The sequence below is a fragment of the Lactuca serriola genome, chromosome 6, assembly GCF_051521515.1.
Source record: "Lactuca serriola cultivar US96UC23 chromosome 6, Lser_US96UC23_V15, whole genome shotgun sequence".
Classification (NCBI taxonomy): domain Eukaryota; kingdom Viridiplantae; phylum Streptophyta; class Magnoliopsida; order Asterales; family Asteraceae; genus Lactuca; species Lactuca serriola.
The window spans coordinates 24,130,591-24,154,675 of NC_136413.1; the positions used below are offsets into that span (position 1 = coordinate 24,130,591).

General features: G+C 36.9%; 3 protein-coding genes across 4 annotated transcripts; 2 read left to right on the plus strand and 1 right to left on the minus strand.

The window, feature by feature from the left end:
- The first annotated feature begins 2,376 nt into the window (after positions 1-2,376).
- Positions 2,377-3,702, plus strand: LOC145056796 (putative aquaporin TIP-type RB7-5A). The gene is made up of 3 exons (XM_079004517.1): positions 2,377-2,598; positions 2,721-2,971; positions 3,085-3,702. Exons 1-3 carry the CDS (start codon positions 2,472-2,474, stop codon positions 3,457-3,459), a joined length of 753 nt encoding a protein of 250 aa, XP_078860643.1. The 5' UTR covers positions 2,377-2,471; the 3' UTR covers positions 3,460-3,702.
- A 4,808-nt stretch (positions 3,703-8,510) lies between these two features.
- On the plus strand, positions 8,511-9,574 carry LOC145057938 (uncharacterized). Of its 2 annotated transcripts, none has more exons than XM_079005856.1 (3): positions 8,511-8,687; positions 8,850-9,005; positions 9,284-9,574. In XM_079005856.1, the coding sequence occupies exons 1-2, from the start codon at positions 8,682-8,684 to the stop codon at positions 9,003-9,005; spliced, it is 162 nt and encodes a 53-aa protein (XP_078861982.1). In that variant the 5' UTR covers positions 8,511-8,681; the 3' UTR covers positions 9,284-9,574. The 2 variants fall into 2 exon arrangements, with proteins under 2 accessions (XP_078861982.1, XP_078861981.1); XM_079005855.1 differs by having other exon boundaries at positions 8,850-9,001.
- A 213-nt stretch (positions 9,575-9,787) lies between these two features.
- PSD1 (phosphatidylserine decarboxylase 1) lies at positions 9,788-13,809 on the minus strand. The gene is made up of 13 exons (XM_079005854.1): positions 13,587-13,809; positions 13,038-13,166; positions 12,855-12,949; positions 12,707-12,760; positions 12,538-12,603; positions 11,881-11,941; positions 11,671-11,780; positions 11,360-11,604; positions 11,113-11,222; positions 10,866-10,933; positions 10,510-10,587; positions 10,310-10,423; positions 9,788-10,227 (listed from the first exon to the last, which is right to left on the minus strand). Exons 1-13 carry the CDS (start codon positions 13,792-13,794, stop codon positions 10,081-10,083), a joined length of 1,485 nt encoding a protein of 494 aa, XP_078861980.1. The 5' UTR covers positions 13,795-13,809; the 3' UTR covers positions 9,788-10,080.
- Positions 13,810-24,085: the final 10,276 nt, after the last annotated feature.

The window sequence follows — 24,085 nt, forward strand, 5'->3', positions numbered from 1 at the left end:
ATCTTGATAGGTATATCTCTTACATACATGAGTTAGTAGTCTTTTGGTGAAGTTATGAATCTAGGGCTTTGGTTTGAACACCATTAAGCCATGCAAAGTCATAAAGTCAGGAACTTTATGACTTAAGACTTCCCTTAGAGTCAGATCTGGGAGTTAGAGTTTAAGTCTTAAGGTATTAAGACTTAGAGTGGTGTTTAGGTATCAGCGACGTACATTGGGCGTACCTTCCCGGTACGCTGCATGTAATAGGTTTCAGCCCATTACCTCTTCTTTGAGCATGCGTTACATTGGGCGTACAATGGTGGTACGTGGTCGTGCTCACCAGAAGCCATTTTAGGCTTTGGGTTATTTTGGGTTTTGGCCATGATTTGTTGGGCCAAGTATGGGAAGGGTAAAATACTCTTTTACCCATTAGCATGATAAAATATGATTGGACCTTTGATTATGGGTTATTACCATACTTATTGATTAGGATTGATCTTGGGTATGTTCAGTGTGAGAAGCCGTGGTAGCAGCAACTCGAATGTGGGATTTGTCGACATCGGTTTGAGGTGAGTCTCCTGACTATACTTGTGGGTCGAAAGCACCAATACCAACCCACTGGAATGTGTTATGTATGATGCTAGTTGTCCTTGTGAATCTTGCTTTGTATGTTGGGTTGGGCCTATTGCATGATGGGTTGGGCCTATTGATTAGGAAGGGCTAGGCCCAATGTGCGGGCTAGACCAAGAATATGTATGGTATGTGGTATTTTTGGGAACTCACTAAGCTTTGTGTTTACGTTTATGACAGCCGGATAAATCGAAAAAATAAATCTAACAAAGATAAAAATAAAAAAAAAAGAAAAAAAAAGTAAAGAGCATAAATCTTAACAGAAGGTAGAGAGAAATTAAATGTACCAACTATTTTAATTCGATGATTGAGAGGGTAACACATAAGAAGGCAGTTGTGTGCGGTCTTCAAAGAGGATGTGAAGGTGTTTAGTACAACACCAAGATGTTGTTGCGATGAAGAAACAAAGCAGTAGGAGACAACGATTGAGTAGTTGTCGACGGTGATAAGGGAAAACTTCAGAGGTAGCAGCGAAAAAAAGTATAGTGATTTAGGTTGTACGATCACTTTACAGGCTCGACACCATGTTGAATAATGTGAAAACCCATAATTAGGGTTACGTATATTGAAACAATATATATAGGGTACAAGATATACAAAGGGTCCTTATACTAAACAAAGGAATAAAATATAGCTAAACTATTAAACAAATTTAACAAAACATGTGTAAGTGTGTATATGATATTTTTATTAAATAACTATAACAATAATATATCTTTTTGTATGCATATGCAATTGCACAAGACATGAGAATGGAACCGGGGATGAAAATATTGTATTAAGTATGATCGATGAAATTATGTTTTGTTCGAAACAATATTTCTTTAAAACATTACGAATTATATACATTGGCGGACCATAATAGGGACTGGGGGAGGCTGGTATTTAAAAAAATAAAATATAAGGAAGATTGGTAGAGTGTTTGAATGATCTTTCGGTTTTGTTATATAAAAGACAACATGTTGAATGATTAGTTTAAAAATAATTTTGCAAGACTTAAAATCGACAAGGTCCATTTTGATTAACAATATATCAATAAGTTACATTTTTAGAGTGCAAAATTTTGAATAAATTTTTCTTGTCCATTTTGTTATGTTTTGAAAATTCAATTCTGCCCCTAGTTATTGTGTATGTGTTTTTGCCAAGATGATCTATGATTATATAGAACAACAAAAAAATCTTTATAAAATGATCTAAGACCTTCATTTTATATCGTACTTATTTCAATAGTAAAAAAATGAAAATTCATAATTATAGTCTTATGTTCAAGCCTAACATAATTTTAATTAATTATGATTTGTAGTCGTATGTTGACGATAAACCCGATTGATGAGAATGCACTTTACATTAGGGAGTAAATATTATGCTTTTATATTCGGAATTTTTAAAGAAGATGACTCATCCCCTCAATCATTTAATTTGGAGCTCACTTAAATTAACTATTCCACAACACATAATTAAGCTTAACTTCATAAACTTTTGTAGATAGCAGATATTATTGATTATTCATTTAATTTTTCTAAATAATTATTTTGTCTCCACTTCATAATCAAGAAATATTTCAATTTTTTAGGCCGGTGGGTAATCACCAATGAGTGGTCATGGTTAGGCTCTTTGGGCCCATGGTCGGTGCCTCCAAACATTCTCTATACATGAAATGCTAGTGGTCATTATTTAAACTGATTTCACAAAATAACTTTAAAGAATGAATATTTTTGAAAATACGAAAAACTTCAAATTGTGTACTATATAACCCTATGTTGAACAACTAGGAACTCACAAGTTTCAGCAAGTCATTCATCTTACAACTAGTTATTTAACTTTTTAAGTTCATAGTTTCGGTCTTAGAAACCTTGAAAATGGTGAAGTTGGCATTTGGTGATTTTGGTGATTCCTTCAGTGTTGGTTCAATTAAGTCTTATTTGGCTGAGTTCATTGCTACACTTCTTTTCGTTTTCGCTGGTGTTGGCTCGGCTATCGCATATGGTGAGTTTTTCATTTGGTCTAGTATGATTTATATCTATAAAATTAATAATACTAGGTGTTATTTCTTTAAGAAATAAGACTCAATTGTTGTTGTAACATGAACTTGTATTGGAACTTTACAGGCAAGCTCACAACAGACGCACCATTAGACCCTGCCGGACTAGTAGCTGTTGCAGTGGCTCATGCTTTTGCATTGTTTGTCGGAGTCTCAATGGCAGCCAATATTTCCGGTGGTCATTTGAATCCAGCTGTCACCTTTGGATTGGCTATTGGCGGCAACATCACCATCCTGACTGGTTTATTTTACTGGATTGCTCAACTGCTCGGTGCCACTGCTGCTTGTTTTCTTCTCCAGTTTGTCACCGGTGGCTTGGTAAAACTCTATTTTATTATTTATAGTGAAACCTTTTAAATAATATATATATGTATGTATGTGTGTGTTTGTATGAAATCATGAATATGGGTATGTTGTTTGATATTTGGTAGGCTGTTCCAACCCACGGGGTTGCTGATGGAATGAATGGTCTACAAGGAGTAGTGTTTGAGATCATTATAACATTTGGGCTAGTCTACACTGTTTATGCAACTGCAGCGGACCCCAAAAAAGGCTCACTTGGAACCATCGCACCCATTGCCATTGGGTTCATCGTTGGAGCTAACATCTTGGCAGCCGGAGCATTCAGTGGTGGTTCCATGAACCCTGCCCGGTCCTTTGGACCTGCTGTGGTTAGTGGAGACTTCTCGCAAATTTGGATATATTGGGTTGGACCACTTATTGGTGGTGGTCTAGCTGGACTTATCTATGGCGATGTATTCATTGGATCATATGCTGCACTCCCAGCCTCTGAAGACTATGCTTAAGAAGTTGTAATAGTTTTCATTGTGAAATTGTACTCATGCTTTATGTAGGTTGCAATTGTAATATCCTTTTTATTTGGCTTCCATTTTGAGAATTGTGGAAGGTAAAGGGTCATTGTTGATGAGATATTGTTATATATCTTATTCATATTTGGCCACCCCATAATCTCAAGTTTGTGATTTATTTTGCTTTGGTAAATTCTAAGATTGTAATCTTGAGATGTGAATAAGAAGTGTTTATGTCAAGTGATGAATGCATGGAAAAACAACCTATTTGGGTTCATTTTTTATTAAAGCATCATATTTTTATTTTTATTTTCTAATAAAACATTGTGTTTTAAAATATATATATAAATTGAATAGATTTGTCAAATAGTTGCAGCCCTTGAAAAAGTTTTGGACCTTAAGACGATAGACTTTGAAGAAGTGGTTGGTTGCTTAAAAGCTAATGAGGAAAGAATCAAGGGAGAGGACAAAGTAACCGATCGAGACTCAAAACAAATTACTTTATTCCAAATCAGAATCTTCTAATAGAAACACCGAATCATCAAATAGGTAGAGGTCGGGGTTCAAATAACCGAGGAACAGGACGTGGTGGTGGACGTGGTCGGGGTAACACCTAAAATCACAGTCACTCGGAATCCACTAAAACTCGTGAAGATCAAAAACAAAAAGGAAAATAATGTGAACAAAGGGATCTCTCTAATATTCAATGTTTCCGATATGATAAGTATGGTCACTTTGCTTCAAGATACCCAGACCAAACCAAAAATCATGAGGCTAATCTTAACAAAACATAAGAAGGTGATATAGATCATGAAGAAGGGTCGTTCTTTATGATGAATACAATTCAAGAAACAATTCAAGAAACGGTGTTCTTGAACGAAGACAAATACCTCCCTCCTAAAGATGCTAAACCCATTGGTTTAAGATGGTTGTATAAAATTAAAAGAAATACAAATGGGTCGGTTACAAGGTACAAAGTGCATGTAGTGGCTAAAGGCTATGTGCAAGAGCAAGGCATTGATTTTGATGAAGTATTCACACGGTAGCTCGACTCGGTACAATAAGACTATTGATTACTCTCGCGGTCAGGAACGGATGGATGATTCATCACTTAGACATAAAAACGACATTTTTTATGGTGACCTAAAAGAAGAAGTGTGTGTAAGCCAACCGAAAGGTTTCATGAAGCAATGTGAAGAAACAAAAGTATACAAATTGGCAAAAGTTTATATGATTTTCGACAATCTCTGAGAGCATGGAACCTGAAGCTTAATAATATGTTGAAAAATATGGGTTTCAACAATGCATCCAAGAAAATACAATTTAGAGAAAGGTTTCAAGTGGAGAATATATAATTGTTTCGGTTTATGTAGATGATTTGTTCGTGACGGGAACAAGTTTAGAGTTTATAAACCAATTCAAGAAACTAATGGCATTATAGTTTGAAATGTCGGACCTTGGCGAACTAACTTGATACTTGGGTATTGAAGTATTGTAAGAAAACGGTTGTGTAAAGGTAAAGCAAGAGAATTATGCATAAAAATTCTAAAAGAAGCAGGTAGGGAAGATTGTAATTCAACTCGATGTCCTATGGAGCCGGGACTAAAATTATCTAAAGCTGAAGACGAACCAGAAGTTGAAGCTACCCATTATCAAAAATAGTGGGTTGCTTAAGATATCTATTGCACAGACATCTCAATTTAGCATATTTGGTTAGAGTAGTTAGTCGTTATGTGCACAGTCCAAGAGAATCTCATGCACACACTATTAAGCAAATCCTTCGTTAGTTACGTGGTACTCCATTTTTTGGGATAGTATATAAGCATAGTTAAAATATGATCTTGCTGGGTTATAATGATAGGAGTCACAATGTAGATGTTGATGATGGCAGAAGTACAACAGGGCATGTTTGCTACCTTGGTGACTCGCCTATCACTTGGTGCTCCCAGAAGCAAGATACAATAGCTTTGTCCTCGTGTGAAGCTGAGTTCATGGCAGCTACTGCAGTTGCGTGTCAGGCAGCTTGGTCACGGGAGTTGTTAGCTAAACTAACATGAATTAAGAAACAAAAGGTGTTGATTTGCATAGACAACTAATCATCAATAACATTGTTAAAGAATCTTGTCTTTCATGGAAGAAACAAACACATTCACACTCGATTCCACTTTATTTGAGAGCGTGTTGAAAATGAGCAAGTGATTGTTGAACATTTTTCGGGAGACAAGCAATGAGCGGATCCACTTACGAATGCCTTAACTCGGATAAGGTTCGCAGATATGAGAACGTTGCTTGGTGTGCAAGAATTACCCTTTACTCAGAAATTCAGGAGGTTATTTTTAGGGAATTATGTAAGAACAAATGTGGCTAATGGCATATTTTGGTCCAAGTTATGGATTACTTGGAGTGTTGTCCAAGGTTTCCTAACTTCCTTGAGCAATAAGGAAATTCTTATAAGTAATGTTTTGTGATTATCTTTCTAGAATCCTAGTTTTATTCGAATGTGTTATGTTTAGTATAAAAACCGATAGGATCCTCTAATCACATCAAATTAGGTTTTGAGTTATTTTTCTTCAATAAAAGTTCCAGCGAGTTAAGGCTGCACATTCATCTTGTTTTTCCTGTTTCTTTGCTTTTATCTTATAGATATATGTGTTGGTTTAATTATCTATATTGTCTGGTAACGGTTATGTTGTAGGATTATTATGTATGATTAAAATATTATGGGATTGAAAACTTTATGTGTCTCGCCAGGTTTCCCAACACAACTCACTCATTTTATATGCATCATAGCTAGTGGAACTAAGGCTGCTAGAAACTAAATAGGATGTCGAGTGAAATAAGAGAGAAGCTTGTGATAGTATTCAGGACCTTGTGTCTTTACGCTGTAACATATGTTGGATATGAATTATGATATCCGTAGTGTTTTAATATTTTGAAACAATATTATTATCTCATAAAAAGGTTTTATTTAACTAGGATTTTTCACAACAAATACAAATGATATTTTAAAGTGTAAATAAAAAGCTTTATCTGGTTCTGAAAAATAGAGGATGACACAGAGAGCAAGTAGACCTAGCAATGGATTGGGTTTAGAGCAAATTAGCATTGATCCAAACACTTTTAACAAATTTCAAATAAATGTCTACTATATCAAACATTCATGGGGCAACGTTCATCAAGATGAATCTTAAATCAAATAAATGTCTGCTAAAGAAAACATATGGTTGATTTGAAAATCAATCTCACTCGGAAGAAGATTGCACTCTCAGAGTATGTGCTTGATTAGAGAATACGAAAACAATTCCCCAATCCTCCCTTTCGATTTGGGAAAATATAATTATAAAGAAAAGGAAAAGTATGGGGGAATCAAAGGGTGTTATACTTAAATGGAGCGAGTTATAAATGGAGTAGATCAGTAATAATCCATACATAACCCATTAAATAAAAGGGTTAAAGGGTATGGGGGTAAACTTGTAAACAAATCAAAAACTAAGATATAAATCCATATAATTCTTACGGATTTGAATCAGATTAGGATCAGAACCCACTTCATTGTCAAGTCTAGTAATAAGAGGGAAGATAACGATGGTACGAGAGCATAGGGAAGAGTGTACTAGTTAAGGTAAATGGGGAAAGAGTCAAAGGTTGTAGGTGGACCACACATTTTACAAAATAATTTTTTTTAATATAATACAAATTAAAAATGGGAAATTCACTAAACTAACCTTTCTAAATGAGTTTTTTTTTTAAATAAAATAACTTTTGGAAATATGTTTATGGTCGCAACAAGTTAGTGATTTTTCATATTTAGTAGGATCCTTTGGGTTATATGCAAGACATACAAAAGGAAAATGAAAAGGATTAGTTTATTAACTTGTCAACTAATGGCGAGTTAATTAGAAACTTAAGAAGTACAAGGCTTTAAGTGTAATTATCTCTAATTCAAATTAGAAGATAAGAATAACACTTAAAATGGGAAAGGGTATAAAAGCGCTTAACCTTAGCTGGTCCAAAAGACTTTTAGAACATGACACATCGGGTTTTCCCACCATTTCCCTCACGGTTTCTTCGTGGAACTCTCAGCCCCTCCCCTCTTTTAGGTTCTAGGGTTTGAGTTTAGCCATCAAAGAAGAATAGAATGAGTCATTGTTGCAAGATCGTGGTCTAGGGTGCGACTATGAGAGAGATATGGTTTGAGTCTTAATCATCCAAGAGAATAATAAACAATAATGAATCGAATCTACATATTGCACCATAAGATGTACAAAATTCGCGTCATGACTTCAAGGCTTGTACTTGCCGTTAAGTTTTGAAAAAAATGTCACCTTAAATCACATATGTATATAAAAATGAATAATAATAGAAAATATATATTAAATTATTGATTATATATAGAATTGTCGCTTTAAGTCACGCTTTACAAACGACATGACTCGCCACGACTCAAAAAAACTTGAGACTTGACATTGCCGTCAAATCTCACCTTACGTTATTTAGAACCTTGCTATGAAATATGATGATCAAGTTTTGATTTTTATGTTTCCATTGCTTTGTGCTGTATTATCATCTTTTCAATTTTTGAAAAATGACCATTTTATTTTGAATGATCCTTTCTAGACTTGTTTTTTAAATTTTAGAGTTCTTTTTTTTTTTTTTTGCAAAATGTTTTTTCACAAAAAATATTTCTATTTATGTCTGAAATATCTATTTGAAAATGTTTAATATCATAGTTTTAATAAAATATATGATCTTAAACCGTAGTTTATATATATTTTCCATGTAATATGTTTGTTTAGATTTTAGTAAAAACAATTTTTTTCATGAAATTCTGAAAATTTTCATTAGATTTGAGACTTGTTTTTGAAATTCTGTGTTTTTCCTTTTCGAAGTCCAAAATTAGAAATATCACTCCAAAATATATTTGTTTGTCATAAAAAAATATTTTTTGTTAATCTGAAATGTCTCATTTCGGATTTTGAATCGTTACAAAATCAAATATAAAACGGCCTGAGTTATAAATAAATAAATAAATAAAGTTACAAATCAGATACACATACTGCCTCAACCACATTAATACATTATCATTCCTGTAAATGCTTTGCAAATGTTGCAGGATTAGGAAGGCCAGAATCTGATTTAGAAGTAGGTGGGAAATTATTTCATCTCATAATTCGTGAATTCTCTGCCATCGATCATCTCCAACCCAACCCAGCCAAACCATGCCTGTAAGTCATTTCTCCCGATTCACCTGAAGTAGATCTAGGGTTACACTCCACTCTCCACACACAAACTAAAAAATTTTCTACTGAACTAGTGTTATCTGATCTTACTGTTGAATCCAATTTTGTTAGGTCTGGATTGAAATATAATTCTCGATTTTGTTACAGATTAAGAGGCTCCTGTTGGAGGTGGAACCACCAAGTCCAGTGAGATACTTGATCGGATCTGCAATCATGATGATCGGCGTCGTTTTGCCTCTTGGTTATATGATGTTTCGCAACAAACGTGTCCCGTCTTCTTCGTCTTTTGCTAAACAGACGTAGGTGTGCTTCCCTTTTTTACTTCTCATTTTTAGTTTATAGATCAATATGTGTTATTAGTTAATAAATAAATTCCTGGCATTATTGTAATCATCAACCTCTTAGTTTTCCATTTCGCAATTCCAGTTTTATAGATTTAAGCCGATTTTGCCCTATTTTAGATGGAAGTGCTTAGGGTATAGCATTCTGTTCCATTTATAATTTGATGGTTGAAATTGAACTAAAAGTCAGTGTGTGAAATGAGGGACCATACTAAAATGAGAATGTGGTTATTGTTTCAGGAACAAAGTTTTGATATAGAGAAAGAGATGAAGTTGAATTTGGTTTGTAGTTTGACTGAAAGATGAGAGATATTCATATACTGTGACCTCATATGAAGGAATGTAAATGCTTTAAGCTCAAAACTCTGATTTAGAAATTACATACTTGTGTTGTGGGTGTGGTGTGGTGTTATTCATGTTCTTATTGGAATTATTTACCCATGTGACTGTAGTATTCTAATTGAGATATTCATAGGCACTTTAACTCTCCGCCATGACAACATGAAAAATCCAGTTTGTTGTTTGATTGAATTACAAGTTACAATTGTCTGATTTGGTGTATTTTGGTATCAGGACTTGCATTTGTTAGTTGATTCGCTTTTTCCTATTCCATTTCTCCTCCTATCAAACAAATATGACTCATGATACACAATTACACACACACACACACACACTGAAATGTTATCTTTTTTGCCATGACGATACAGTTAGGATTTCATGTTATATCATATGATCATTGAATCCTTAAGAAAGACATATCTACACTTATGTGAAAAGATGAAATGTCAATACTCCAACAAAAAAATTCACTACAAAGAGACTTTGTATTTCTATCATTTCTATTGTTTGACCAGGACCTAATTATGGGTTCAGTAAAACAAAAGAGAAGGAAAAAAAATTAAAGACGTGATAAGTAGCAAGGGTCAAAGGGCATCTGGTTAGCTTTTTCAGCCCTCATCTCTTCTAAAATAGACGTTTCCCAGCCATCAATAATAATAATATAGCAATGAAATCCATATAAACACCAGCATCAATAATTACAACTGTTGATGCCAACGTCCTAGAGCTTCTCCCATTTGTATCTTATCGCCTTTTTCAACACAGAAACTGAATTCTGATGATGGTGAAGTTGTTGGTGCTTGGAAAACTAGCACCACTGTTGATCCCATGTTAAACGCACCTACCTGCAAACACAATATAAGATTTTGTAAGAAACTTTTGTCTTTCTATTATTCCATTCCATTGTCATGAAAGAAAGAATCTAACCTCATCTCCTTTCTTGAGCATCACTTGAGGTTCATACACCCGCTCTTGAGGGGCCTCTGATTGGACCAACTTCTTTCTTGGTAGGTTGGTTCTTAAACCAGGTTCAATGAAAAGCTGCAATACATTTCTATTTACTATTACTTTTGGGACATTGGAAGGAAAATAAATAAATAAATAAGACACATAAAGTTAAACACAACCTCAATGGAGCCAATATTTGTTGCACCAACTGCAGCCATTGCCATATAACCTTCTTGCCATCTACCTTCTAGGACAACCTGCTAACATGGAAAATATCAATCCTCTAAAGACCAAATACTTTTTCAAACTGAAGAAAGTGAAACATCATGTGATATGACACTAGTAGTAGTTATTGTTTCTTGGGTTTATTTATCTCTAGGATTAAAGCACCAAGCTCTAGATTTTAGATTTTTTTTTTTTTCTAAATGTTGTTTTTAGTACTTGGGTGTAAGTAAGTTATCAACAACCCCCACCTTTGGTTTGTGATTTTGTCAACATAAAGATTTTTTACATAGAGAAGGAAATTTAGAATTACCCTTTCATTCTCAACATAAAGATTTTTTATTGTCCTGATAGCACGTGAATGAAGAGGGTAGAGCCGACCTGCAAAAAAGGTAACATAAACTTATTATTATTGCACATATTCTACTACGAATAGGATATGGCATATTCATGCAATATTCTTCTATATAGTTAAAACAGGTAATAGGAAGGGTATATACTTGTCTAGAATGATGAGTTTTTTTTTCTTTAAAAAAAATTAATTAAACAATGATGTTTACCAGAAAAATGGCGACGAACAAGCACATTCCAATCAACGGGTGAGTGAATTCGATGGTAGTTTCCTGGTGTCAGGTATATAACACAATAAAATAGACCTTTCATTGGACTGCTGCAACCAAACATTTAAAAAAAAAAAAAAAAAAAAAGTAAATGTAAAACTCCTTAATAATATCTGTAACTTGTAAGAAGAAAAATGTTAATTATAATTTATATGATATGAAGCGAGTAAGAGAGGTATGAAATTACGGTGGTGAAGAAGGCTCCTCCCTAAGTTTTGGTGAAGCTAATGAAATTCTCCACCATGATTTGCTGCTGAGTTTGTTTTCTTGTTGGCAGCTTGTATCTTCATGGGCAGGTGGTGCCATAAGAGGGAGTAAGGAGCGTGCACCTAAGAGGGAAGATACAGAATAGGAGAAGCCTTTGACTTGCTCAATCATAACCCCTTCTTTCAGCTCTCCAACTCTTAACACAGTACCATCAACAGGACTCATCTACACTTACATGTTACATAAACATCATGTAAATTATAAATATAAATATATAAATATCAAGCCTACCAGAGTGTGTGGGTCAGAATTGATTGGCCTAGCACCATCTTTCAGTCTGCGAATAGCAAAATCTTTAAGTGATGCGTATTCCTTTAAAGGCAGCCCCACCTCTTCCAAATCTAAGTAACATACAACAACAACAAATCACATTCACATTCACGTTCACGTTCACACCAGTGTAATAATAATAATAATTTTTGGGTTCAACAAGTAACATACTTGAATGAAATGCACGAGCCCAAGCTCTATGAGCATATGGACGCACCCAAACTGGAAGTTCCTGTTTGGAAACAAACAAACATCACAACCACTTGTTTCTCGATCAAGCACCAGAATACAAGACCATATTTTGTACCTCTCAACTGCAATTTCTCTAGTTGTATATTGTTTGTTTTTCATGGATAACAGAAGCCAAGGGACTTAACAGTTAACATACATTCAACTTGAAGGGTCAAAGTATTTCCTTTATATTACATATAGACATTACTGGTGAAGCTTGATGAAAATTACATTTTGAACACCACTCATATGACTGGCTAACAATATACTAAAAAAAAGGAAGTTCACCAAGACATGTAAAATAGCTTTTGATTTGTGGCAAAACAATTTTTCAGAAAATAACACAAACATATAAACAGCCACAAAAGTAGGTCACGTGTTCCAATTTTCCTAGAAAAGAAGCTTTGTGTAAGGAAGTACACATTCTCCCTTTTCAAAAGAAAAGGTAGAGTGGCAACAGACTTGTTGGTAGTTATAGATTTACTCAGTCTAAAGAAACTTTGTGTAAGGACACATCATCTCTAATGAAATTATTACTTTTACCAAATTACCAACTCAACAACATAACTAATCTTTTGCGTTTTGGATGATTCTCACCTTGCCACACAGATGACCCCAAAACCTTGAAATGGAGCGTAGAGGTAACATATTCAGGAATTTAGCCTACAATTGTCAAGCAAGAAAATCAGGTATTAAGCAATAACAAGTTAACAACCTTTCTACGTGGCTCAAAATATGACAAAAGATGAAAGACAGAATTCAATACTTTTACATCAGGTTGGAGCTCGGGTTCAATGCCACTCTCTCTAGCCTCTTCAATCTGGATAATTTTAAGATAAAAGTTTTTCTTTTAAGAAACTCCACCATTATTTTATTGACTTAAAGAAGAGTGTTGTGGAGTGTGCATTACATACCTTTTTATCACTATACATTCGTCTAGCATGAAGAGCTCCAAGCATGGCTATAGTTGCAACAGTTGCACCGGGCACCAGAAAAGGATTACCTTTACCTGTCAACCCTCAGCCTCAGCAATCAATCATGCTATTTTCCTCTAAAATTGATAAGATCCAAATGAGCAACACTACAAATCTATTTACCTTTAGACCCGCTGCTGTTTCTGTCGCCATTAAGGGAAGCTTGAGGTTGTGTAGTAGCAGTACGCAGTTTACGGAGGAAGAAAAATCTATGCCGACGATTGAAGCTTGTTTTACGACCAAACATCATCGCTAGTTAAACATTAAAACATGTATATTAGAATTGATAAGTGAAAACATGCATCTCTCAGGCATTTCATCAAACAGCTTGCCTGCAAACACATTCTATTTTTTACACAACACTACACACATCAGATTTCATACATTTATTTGAACATCAAACACAGTTACCAAATCAGTAGCAGCAAACAAATAACAAATTAAGTATCAATGAGAGCAAGAAATCACCTAACAGAGTTCCAGGGAATAACTTGAACTTGACAATTGATATTAAAGGGAAATACTACAGAAATTTCGTATGTGAACAAGGAACTCACAGGAGAAGTAAACCTCTTGGATTAAAAAGAAATCTACCAACAACATCAATTGGCGATTTCAAAGAAAGCAGAAAAAAGAAGAAAGAACGCAGAAAAGAAGGAAGAAAAATGGAACCTGTGGTTGGGTGCGACGGAGTTGTGGCTATCGAATGTATCCGGCCGGTGGCTGGGAGACGACGGCGAGCAGGGGAGAGTCGAAGTGAGGAGCAGATAGCGAGAGGCGATGTTGTAATCGTAAGTACGAGGAATTTCTTTGAAGGGGGTGGCGCCAAAGTGTTTAATTGGACATTTGGATTCTTAAGCAAGAAAAGTAGAATTTTCATTTTTGCGCCGGAAGTTTGTAATTTCTTTTTTTTCAATTTTATCCATGAGTTTTGTGCAAAGGTATAATACTTCAAAAATAAAAAAGGAAAACATCGGTTATAAACATTTTTTGGGTTGAATTCCAAAATAAAGACACAAAAAATTGGATTTCCGGATATAGACATGAATTTCACAGAGATAAGTTTCGTGAGCTCCGCGGAATGGCAAAAATCATAAATAAATCAGGGTATTAAAAAAAACCTCAAGATCCATTCCGCGGAGCTACCTCCGATGAATGAACTCATTCTGCGGAGGTAGCTCCGAGGAATGGATCTTTAGAAGAAAAAAAAATTCACCTCCAATGATTCTTTTATGTAAAGAACTCCGATTAAAAGACCAATTTTTTTTCCACCTCACATTCATTCAAAACATTGTCAAAGATAAAATTCATACTATCATAATCTTTTTTTGAAAATAATTAGTCGGGAAATGAGTATAAACCCCGAAAAATTGATGTGAAAAATAAAATCTGAAGATCCATTCCTCGAAGCTACCTCCGCGGAATGATTTCATTCCTCGGAGGTAGCTCCACGGAATGGATCTTGAGGTTTTTTTTAGTACCCTAATTTATTTACAATTGTGTCATTCCGCGGAGCTACGATGGATTCCGCGGAGCCCTCATACCTTACCTCCGCGAAATCCATGTCTATACCCGAAAATCTAATTTTTTGTGTTTATATTTTGGAACTCAACCCCAAAAAATGTCTATAGCAGGTATTTTCCCTTTAAAAAATAATTACAAAATCATTGTATTTTAAGATTTAATTACCAAAAGATGGTCAAACGTGTTTTTGATCATTTTAATTAGAAGTGCAGCGTGGCATTTGTCCTCATAGACATCCACCCATGTAACAAGTTCTTCTCCTTCTATGATTTTTCCGGCGAAATACCTCCATGAGTAGTGTTTCCAATGGAATATGTCAAATACCTCAATCTACATGGTGGCCTCGACTTGATGACTTGCCACTGTCTTTAAACTCAGTGTAAGTTCTCTTAATGCAATCATCTCCCAATCTATCCAATCTCACTTCTAGGAAACCGCTAGTTTTTACAACCAAATTGTCAGCGAGTTTTACCCATCATTACACTTATTATTCATCATTGATTTGTAGCTTAACAAACTTTCTAGTAGTCTTGGGTTCAATTCAATTTCTGAATGTATCAAATTTCCCCGACTTCAATTTTCCAGTGCTTACTTCGGATTCCATTATAACAATATAATTTTCTTGCGTAGTGACAGGGAGGAGAGACCGCCCTTAGAGAAAGAGAATATCCAATTTGACCGCTTGTATATCAAAACAACTTGTTTGGTTGTGTCCCGTTTGTTACTACTTTTAGTCGTTTGGTCTGAGGTTTGTAAGGGTGCTTTCATCAAATGTAATCTTATTGTCTTCGGTGCATGCAGATTGGGGTGGCAGGGAGGAGGTGGGTTTGTCAAGGTGGAAAAAGTTCACTGGTGGTTTGAGGTTGTAGGCGGCGTTCATTAGCATTGCACATAGATTCATCATCGATTTGACTTTCCCAAAAGGCCAGTAGGAGTGTTGCATTGTGGCTCTTCTATCCCATGATTCATTTCATTTAACTACACAACCAGTTAAAACTCAACTCCAGCAGGAAAAATCAGAGGATGCAGTGGAAAGATGGAGGGACAAATTGGTACAATCATGTTTACTTGTTTATTTTTTTAATATAAATATAAGATTTATAATTATTTTATTATCTTTCGGTAAATACTTTTCAAATCACAATACATCTGCAAATATTTCTTCCACCTACAATGTTTATGTAAAAAACTCTTTTATTCATTTTATAGGTTTACCTGGTAAATTAGAATATTTCCGTCAAATTTAAAGACTTTAATGAACCAAAAAAAACATAAAACCGAACATTTCTGCAAAATGTAAAGGCTTTAATGAATCAGAAATATGCAAAAGGGTAAAAATGATATATATATATATATATATATATATATATATATATATATATATATATATATATATATATATATATATGAACATCAGACGTTAATGAATCTAAAATATGCAAAATGGTAAAAGAAGTTGATTTTTTAAACATATTTGGATTACCTAATTAAAATGTAAAAAAGTTGATAAGTAATATTTTATACAGATTCTACTTATAAATATAAAATAATAAAAATAAACATATTGTCGGTGAGTTTAGTATAATCAACACATTCGTATAGTCAAGATTTATTCGATACTAGTTGGGTTATGATATTTGGGTTGAGCGAACTATTTAGACGTTCGAGTTTATGCTTAGGGCAGGTAGTATTGGTGGTGAGTCCCCAGCCCAGTGATGGAACGTTGACAAGATCAAAGTGTTATGTGATCTTATAATTTGAGTGGATTAAATGATATCACGAGATATTATGAATCAGTAAGTGTATGACTCATGAGGGTGGGACCCAGTAGTGACTGGAAGGTTTGGGGCATTAGAACAAGTTTGGAGTAGGGAAACCTAGTGATTATCGGATTGTGTCTGTGTGGAAGACATGTTAGGATAACCTTGGTTAGTTCGACTCTTGGATGGAGTCTCGTAGTGCGACCGAGTGTGAGGTTATCAACTTTAGCAAAGGGTCGGAATACAATTCTTCAGTTAATTGGTAGGTCATCTCGGAACCAGGGAGATCTTGGATAGATCGAAACGTGAATGTTTGGTTACCAAGATGTGGTTTTTATGTTGGTATGGCACCAATGCTTGAGACTCGTGTAGTGAGTCGCCCTTGTTTCTGGGCGCAAGGTTATCGGCGTTGGTGAATGCTCAGGGGTTCCGTTTTCCAGTTATCAACAAGATAATTCAGGGTCGGAAGAGTATGTTTGGTTCGAGTTGCGGAATGTTGCCATTATGGATGTGGTTTGAATAATTTTGCATGTCTGGCAGTCAGGCATGGTATTGGGTTGTAGAATCTCGGGCAGAGTAGTAATGGTTATTACTCTTTGCTGACCGCGGTCGATATGTGAAGGTTCGTTTCTTCATCGGGATAGGTGATATCTGCTAAGATTTTGCATTGATAGCAGTGTTGGAAAGTTGTCGTTTGTTTGAGGTGATTTCTCAATCTTAATAGGAATTCAGGAAGTTATAGTAGTGTCTAGTGTATCAGGGTAAGTTGTAAGGAATGATTTTGAGGACGAAATCTAATTTAAGTAGGGGAGAGTTGTAACACTCGTGTTCCAGATTGGATAAGCTTACTTTTTATCAATGACCAAAGATGGAGTTTTGGGGAAAACTTTGTGCCACGACGTGGTGCAAGGATGCTCACGATGTGGCATTGATAAAATGGAACACGTGTTTTGTTGAGTGACACAACGTGGCAATATGTTGGCCATAACGTTGTAGTTGTTCTCTCCCAAGCCTGTAATGTAGGGTTTCTTCCCATATCTAAGCCACAGTTCCAAAGGATTAAGGCATCTTCTTCATCCTCCAACCCTCTACCTCAAAACCCTAGCCTCATTTTGAGAGTTTTGGTTCATTTTGGTATTCCCGGTGCCTTAAAGAAGAAGAAGAAGATAAAGATGAAGAAGAAGGTGTTTTGGTGAATTGATCCAACAATCAAACTTATTCATCATCACCTTGAGCATATTCTAGACCCTTATGAGTATCCAAGTTCCAAGCTTTCTAGTTTGTGCTTCTAGATCTAAAGTTTTTATCCCTTTTCTTCTTATTGTGAGAGTTTGAAGGGATGGATTCCATAAAGTTGGCAACTTTATGGATCCTTGTGGCCCATTTGAGGTTATACGTTTCAGATCTAGTGTTCCTTGGTGTTTTTGGCCTTAAGCACAAGTTTGAGTTCTTCTAAGGCTTTGACCTAGTTTAGGAGGGACATGCATTGGACATGCATGTCCATGAAGCACTGAACGTTATGATGCTTTTGGAGTATAAAAAGTCTTCTGGAAAGTTTGTTTGGGTAGCTTTGGTGATTAAGAGCTTAATGGGTTAACCATTGTCTTAAGATGTCATTAAGGACTTAGGGTTAGAAGTTTTGGCTTATTGGGGTGACTTAAGGAATAAAGTTGGAAACTTTGTCCATTAAGATCTTGGGAAGGACCAGAACTGAATTATGGAGCTCTTGAAAGTAAAAGAAAACAGCTTAAGTCGGATGTTCGGACCTAGTTCCCACGGTGTGGCCCTAGGTAGCCACGGTGTGGCGAATGGAGAATCCCCGACTGTTTTGTCGTTTTTGTGCCACGACGTGACTAAGGGAAGGCCATGACGTGGCGATTAGCTGTGATGATTTTTGGGTTGTTGACTTTGAGGGTTGACCTTAGACCGTTGACTTGTTGACATAGGATGAATTTTGGCCATGATTGTTAGATTTAGTGTGTAGGCTGAGGTTGGGCCTTGCATGTTTTGACAGATTTGTGGTAGCATTGATTGCATGACTTTGAGCGATGGTTTAGCTGACTTCATGAGTTAGGTGAGTTTTCTCATTATACTATGTAGGATGCTAACTGTCTTTGTGACTCTTGCAAACTGTGTTAGGTTAGGTCCATTGGTATGTACGTTGGGTTGAGCCAATTTGCATGTTAGGTCGGGCTCATGAATATGTCAGATTGGGCCCATGTGTATGTTGGGATAGGCCCATTGATATGTTAGGTTAGGCCCATTGTATGCTGGGTTAGGTTCATTATTACGGGTTTGGCCCGATGATATTGTATAGTATATGGTATTTTGGGAAACTCACTAAGCTTTATGCTTACGGTTTGTGGTTTAAACATTTTTCAAGTACATCCAGTTCTAAAGGGAAGTGCCCGGTGTGATCGCACGGCATCCCTTAGATTTTATTTCGCTTTGGCTGTTTATGATTTTCACTCTAATGTTTTGTGAATACTACTACTTTTATTACCTTTTGGAACAAATAAATGAATGGTTTGATTGATTAAAGATGGAATTTTTATTTGGTATTTTTGGAATGTTACAATCACTTTAATAAGCTCTAGGTAATCAATGCACATTCTCATTTTGACATCTTTCTTTTTCACAAAGAAGATTAGGCTCCCAGGACAATGTATTACGTTGTACAAATCTTTTGTCTAATAATTCTTGAAGTTGTGTCATCAATTCCTTCATTACAATTGGTTCCAACCAATACAGATGTTTTACAATTGGTGTTTTTCTTGGTATTAAGTCGATTCTAAATTTAACTTGTCTCTCTTGTGGTACACCGGGTTATTCTTCAAAAAAAACTTCTAGAATTTTTTTCACCGCTTAAATACTTTGTTTCTTTTGATGCGTTTAGAATGGATGTCATTATTTGGCAATATGTTAGTACATGGAAATGCCCCTTAGATAATCTGAGATGTGATGTCATTCTGAGATGGTTACGCTTCTGAGAAGACATAGTGATTCAAAGATGGTCTCTCATTCCTAGATGAAGCATTTAGGAGTGAAGATTCCGAGATGGAGAAGTGATTCAGAAAACACCTCTCAACCGAGATGAAGATGATGATTTCGAGTCAGTTGGTTATCTGAGATGTGAAGACACTGAGATCAATCCTCATTCCAAGATGGAATGTTGTTTCAAAGGTGAAGTGAAGATTAAGCAACCAAGACTCCTAGATTCCTTGAATTCAAAACTCAGTCAACTTTCCCTAACATGAAGAAAATTCTTTTTGTTGTATTCCATTTTTAGTATAACGTGGATTCAGAGAAATTCCACTTTATTAGGATTTTGTTTACTGATGCAAGTTCTTTTAATTCTATGTATTTGTCATCTATTGACTCCGTTGCCTATAAAAGGAGTGTCAACCTTGTGATGAAAACATGTCTTTCACACCTCTTTTGTACATCAACAGAATCTTTGTAACTACTCAAAAATCACAACAAATTTAAACTTTTCAAAAACATCCCATTTACTCATAAAGTGATTACAAAAACCATTGTTCCCAAAAATATTATTTAAAATCAGAGTTTCCCAAAATCCATAAACATAAAATCCAAGGATGTGTACGGTCACGCCTTCGCCTTGCCACGATCATCTGAAGTGCCTAAAACAATAAACTGAAACTGTAAGCCAAAGCTTAGTGAGTTCCCCCAAAGTACCAACACACAACATGTAATAACATATATTGGGTCCACAGCTAACAGACTGGATTACTCCTGAGCCTATAGTATGAGTCTTGTTTGCCTTTCAGGCCCACAACTCATATCTGGCCTGCTCCCGAGCCCACATCATAAGCATGGCTTTCCCTTTAGGCCCACAACTTATATATGGCTTGCTCCTAGGTTTGTTGGCTACCGCACAAAGCAGTAGTACCTCAACCCAACCATACTATGTCGACATATACATAACTGATAAACATATAACATCAAACAGATAATCATACAGATCTTAACAGATCACTACAGTATAACAATATCCTAACCAAGATACATAATCTACCTGGCAGGCATTGGTGCCTTCGACCTATAGTACGGTGAGGAAAACTCACCTCTCAGTCCGAATACAGGCTAAATGAATCTCTGCTTTGAAAATCGGCTCTATTCGACTCCTACTAATCAAAACATTTCCCATTCTAAGTTAATATCAATTTCCCAAAATACCATTGGTCAAAATCGGTCAAAATCAACAAATTCAGTCGAGTCAACCCAGCCGAGTCAACACAGACCTCATACGCGAGGTGTACTTCGGATGTACACAGGTTGTACTCACTGTCTGAGGAGTCGGGGCTTGAACTACGTACATGGAGCATACCAATTGGTACGCCCAGCGTATGCAGATGGACTTCCTCTTCACGAGTTAAGAGCTTAATACTTAAGTTATTACGACCAAATTGTAGATCCAAATCCCAAACATCATCCTTGACCATAAAGTTTCCAACTTTAGGGTCTTGCGTGGCCAATAGGTGATAAATGCTAAAAAAACCCCACCCTCTTAACCCATTAAGACAATCAAACACATGCATGGAAAAGGATTAAGATCCAAAATCCTATTTTTATGCTTCTAAACCCCTCAAAACGTCTAAAAGGACAACTAGAATGGACTAGAGCATGTCATACTCTAAAAGGTCAAGACTTGGGACCAAAATGCTCATGAATCAAGAACTTAACTAGATATAAGGAAATACAAGCCAAGTTTAAAACTTTATACCTCTTGAAGGTTGCTAGAGAGGTGAAGATCCCAGATTCAAAGTTTCTTCAAGCTTCCAAGGTGGTTCTACTTCCTTCTTTCTCATTCAAAACCACTAAAAACACACACAAGGGTCAAGAATGCTCAAACAAGTGACCATGGTTTTCTAAAATCGAATGCAGGTGTTGGAGACTGATGAGAGATGAGCTTGGAGGCCATAAAGATGGTCAAATAGTGTCCAAACCCTAAACATCAGGGTTTGAAGATCTTGCACGCACGTCCTGCGTACGAGGTGTACGCCCAACGTACTAGACCCGCGCATGTACGCCCAACATACACAACATACGTCCAATGTACTAAACCTCAACCTAAAATTACAAAAATGTCACTATGGGACCTTTTGCAAGCTTTCTCATACACAAGGGGTAAATACTATAAGTCTTTATACTTAAGGGTTAAATTTGGAAATACCTCATCATCGGGATGTTACAATTTTCCCCCACTTGAACTAGACTTCGTACTCAAAGTCTGTTGCTGTGAACAAATCCGGGTAATGCTCTCGCATCTCAGACTCGGGTTCCCATGTCCATTCGGAACCCTTCCGATGCTGCCACTGGACCTTGACCAAAGATACCACCTTATTACGCAAGACCTTCGTCTTTCAATCTAAGATCGCCACTAGTGAAACGACCCAAAAATTTCATTTTTCCATATAACCAAAAACCATAATCTGAGTGTCATATCATAAAAACCATACGTGATGTATCCCAAACATAATAAAAACACTGTGCGGAAAACTGTATCATATCTATGTCATATCAAAATCAAAAACTAATCAACTCCCAGGATAAAACCTGAAGCTGTGGTGTGTGCGATGCCATCATCCCGAGCTCTTCCCTCTGCTTGCGGAAGTACCTGAAACCAAAACTGAAACTGTAAGCACGAAGCTTAGTGAGCTCCCCCAAACTACACATACCATACAATAACATATCAAGCACATACTGGGGTCTTACCCCCTCCATCGAACCGAAGTCCGAAGCTGACTGGCTGGGACCTTGTCCCCTACATCGGACCGAAGTCCGAAGCTAACTGACTGGGGCCTTGCCCCCTCCATCGGACCGAAGTCCGAAGCTGACTGGGACCTTGTCCCCTACATCGAACCGAGGTCCGAAGCTGACATCGGACCGAGATCCGAAGCTGACTAGGACCTTGTCCCCTACATCGAACCGAAGTCCGAAGCTGACATCGAACCGAAGTCCGAAGCTGACTGAACATAGCATAAACATATCACTAGCATGAACACACATAAATCCTGTCTGAGCCACGAAGGCATCAAGCATGCTAACTACTGCATCGGATCAAAATCCAGATACTACTACTAGCTAAACGGGCCGGCATTGTGGCCTTAGACCCATTCCTACTGAAAGGAAACTCACCTCGTGAACTGGCTGCTGAGTGTATGGCTCTGGAAGCTAGCTGCTGCTGTTCCGGTATCTCCCCGGCTACAAGTCCATAAACACACTCAATCAAATACCAAACACTGCGCTGGGTAAAATGACTCTTTTACCCCTGGTCAAAGTCAACTCTCGGTCAAGGTCAACTCTCGGTCAAAGTCAACTCTCGGTTGACCTGACTCACCGAGTTGGGCCGCCAACTCGCCGAGTCCCTATTGTCACTCCTCGACCCTACTCGCTGCTACTCGTCGAGTATGGCATCAACTCGACGAGTACCCTCTCGATCCAAGAACTCAGACAATCTTCATCCGACTCGCCGATTCATATGAACAACTCGACGAGTTGTTCTTGAGCTTAAGAAGATTGCCTTGGACTCGCCGAGTTGTATGAACAACTCGCCGAGTCTCTCCCTTACTGAGTCTACCCTCAAACTCGCTGAGTCCACTCCACTACTCACTGGTCCCACTCGACATCGCTCAAAAGGAAGAAATCGGGGACTCGCCGAGTCGTTCTTCCGACTCGCCGAGTCACCGCCATGCAACTATTCTACACTCGATTCTGCTCGAATCCAAAACATACAAATGATAGATCTGAGTCCAATAAGTTGATTTACCACGTAAAGTTTCCAACTTTACGTGTACAAACACATGAACAAGGGAATAAAGGCTAGAAAGGCACTTAAAAGGGTAGATCTAGGGTTATGATGCAAAATAGCTCCATAAAGGCAATAGATCTGGGCTCTACAACTCCTAAATGAACAGATCTAAAGATATTTTGACATAAAAGGGCTTCCATATCAACATAAGGCTTGAGAAAAGCATCAACTAGATCTAGAGGGGGTTTTAAAGCATAAAAGGGAAGGAAATCCGAAGAATACCTCAAAGAACTCTTGTTTTCCCTTGAATCTCTGCTCTACAATCCTTCTCCTTGCTCCTTTCTTCAAGCCTTCACAATTGCACACAAAATCACTTAGAATCACTCAATAACGAATTAGGGTTTTCTCACAGCTTTTGAGGGTGAAGGAGGCGAGAATGGAGGCCATAAGATGGCTTAAATAGTGGGCAACCCGGGGATTTAGGGTTTCTCCCAGACGGACAGACTCGCCGAGTCGCTAGCTAACACGTGCTCGAAATCCCGTCCCTACTCGGCGAGTCAGGCTATGAACTCGCCGAGTCCCTCTTGCAAAACTTCAAAATAAAATCCAAGGAATCATCATACCGGAGACGGGTCGTTACAACTAGTCTCTCAATGTAATTCAGGTGGTCATAAACTTGAACATCGCCCAAAGGAATAACCCTTGAATCATCAGCCACACACTTCCGTAGCTGCGAAACATGGAAGGTGTTGTGAATCTGATTGAGCTCATCAGGAAAATCCAACATATAAGTTACCTTTCCCACCCTGGAAATCACCCAAAATGGCCCAATATACATGGGACCCAATTTGCCCCTCTTCCTGAAGTGTATTACACCCATCCAGGGCGATACCTTCAACAAAACCATGTCACCAAACTGAAACTCTAACTCAGATGGACGCTTGTTGGCATAACTCTTATGTCAACTCTAAGATGTCTGCAACCTTTGTCTAATCTGATGAATAAGCTCTGACGTTTGAAGGACTACCTTAGTTCTTCCCAAGACCCTTTGACCAATCTCTCCCCAACACACTAGGGTACGACACTTCCTCCCATAGAGAAGCTCGAAAGGT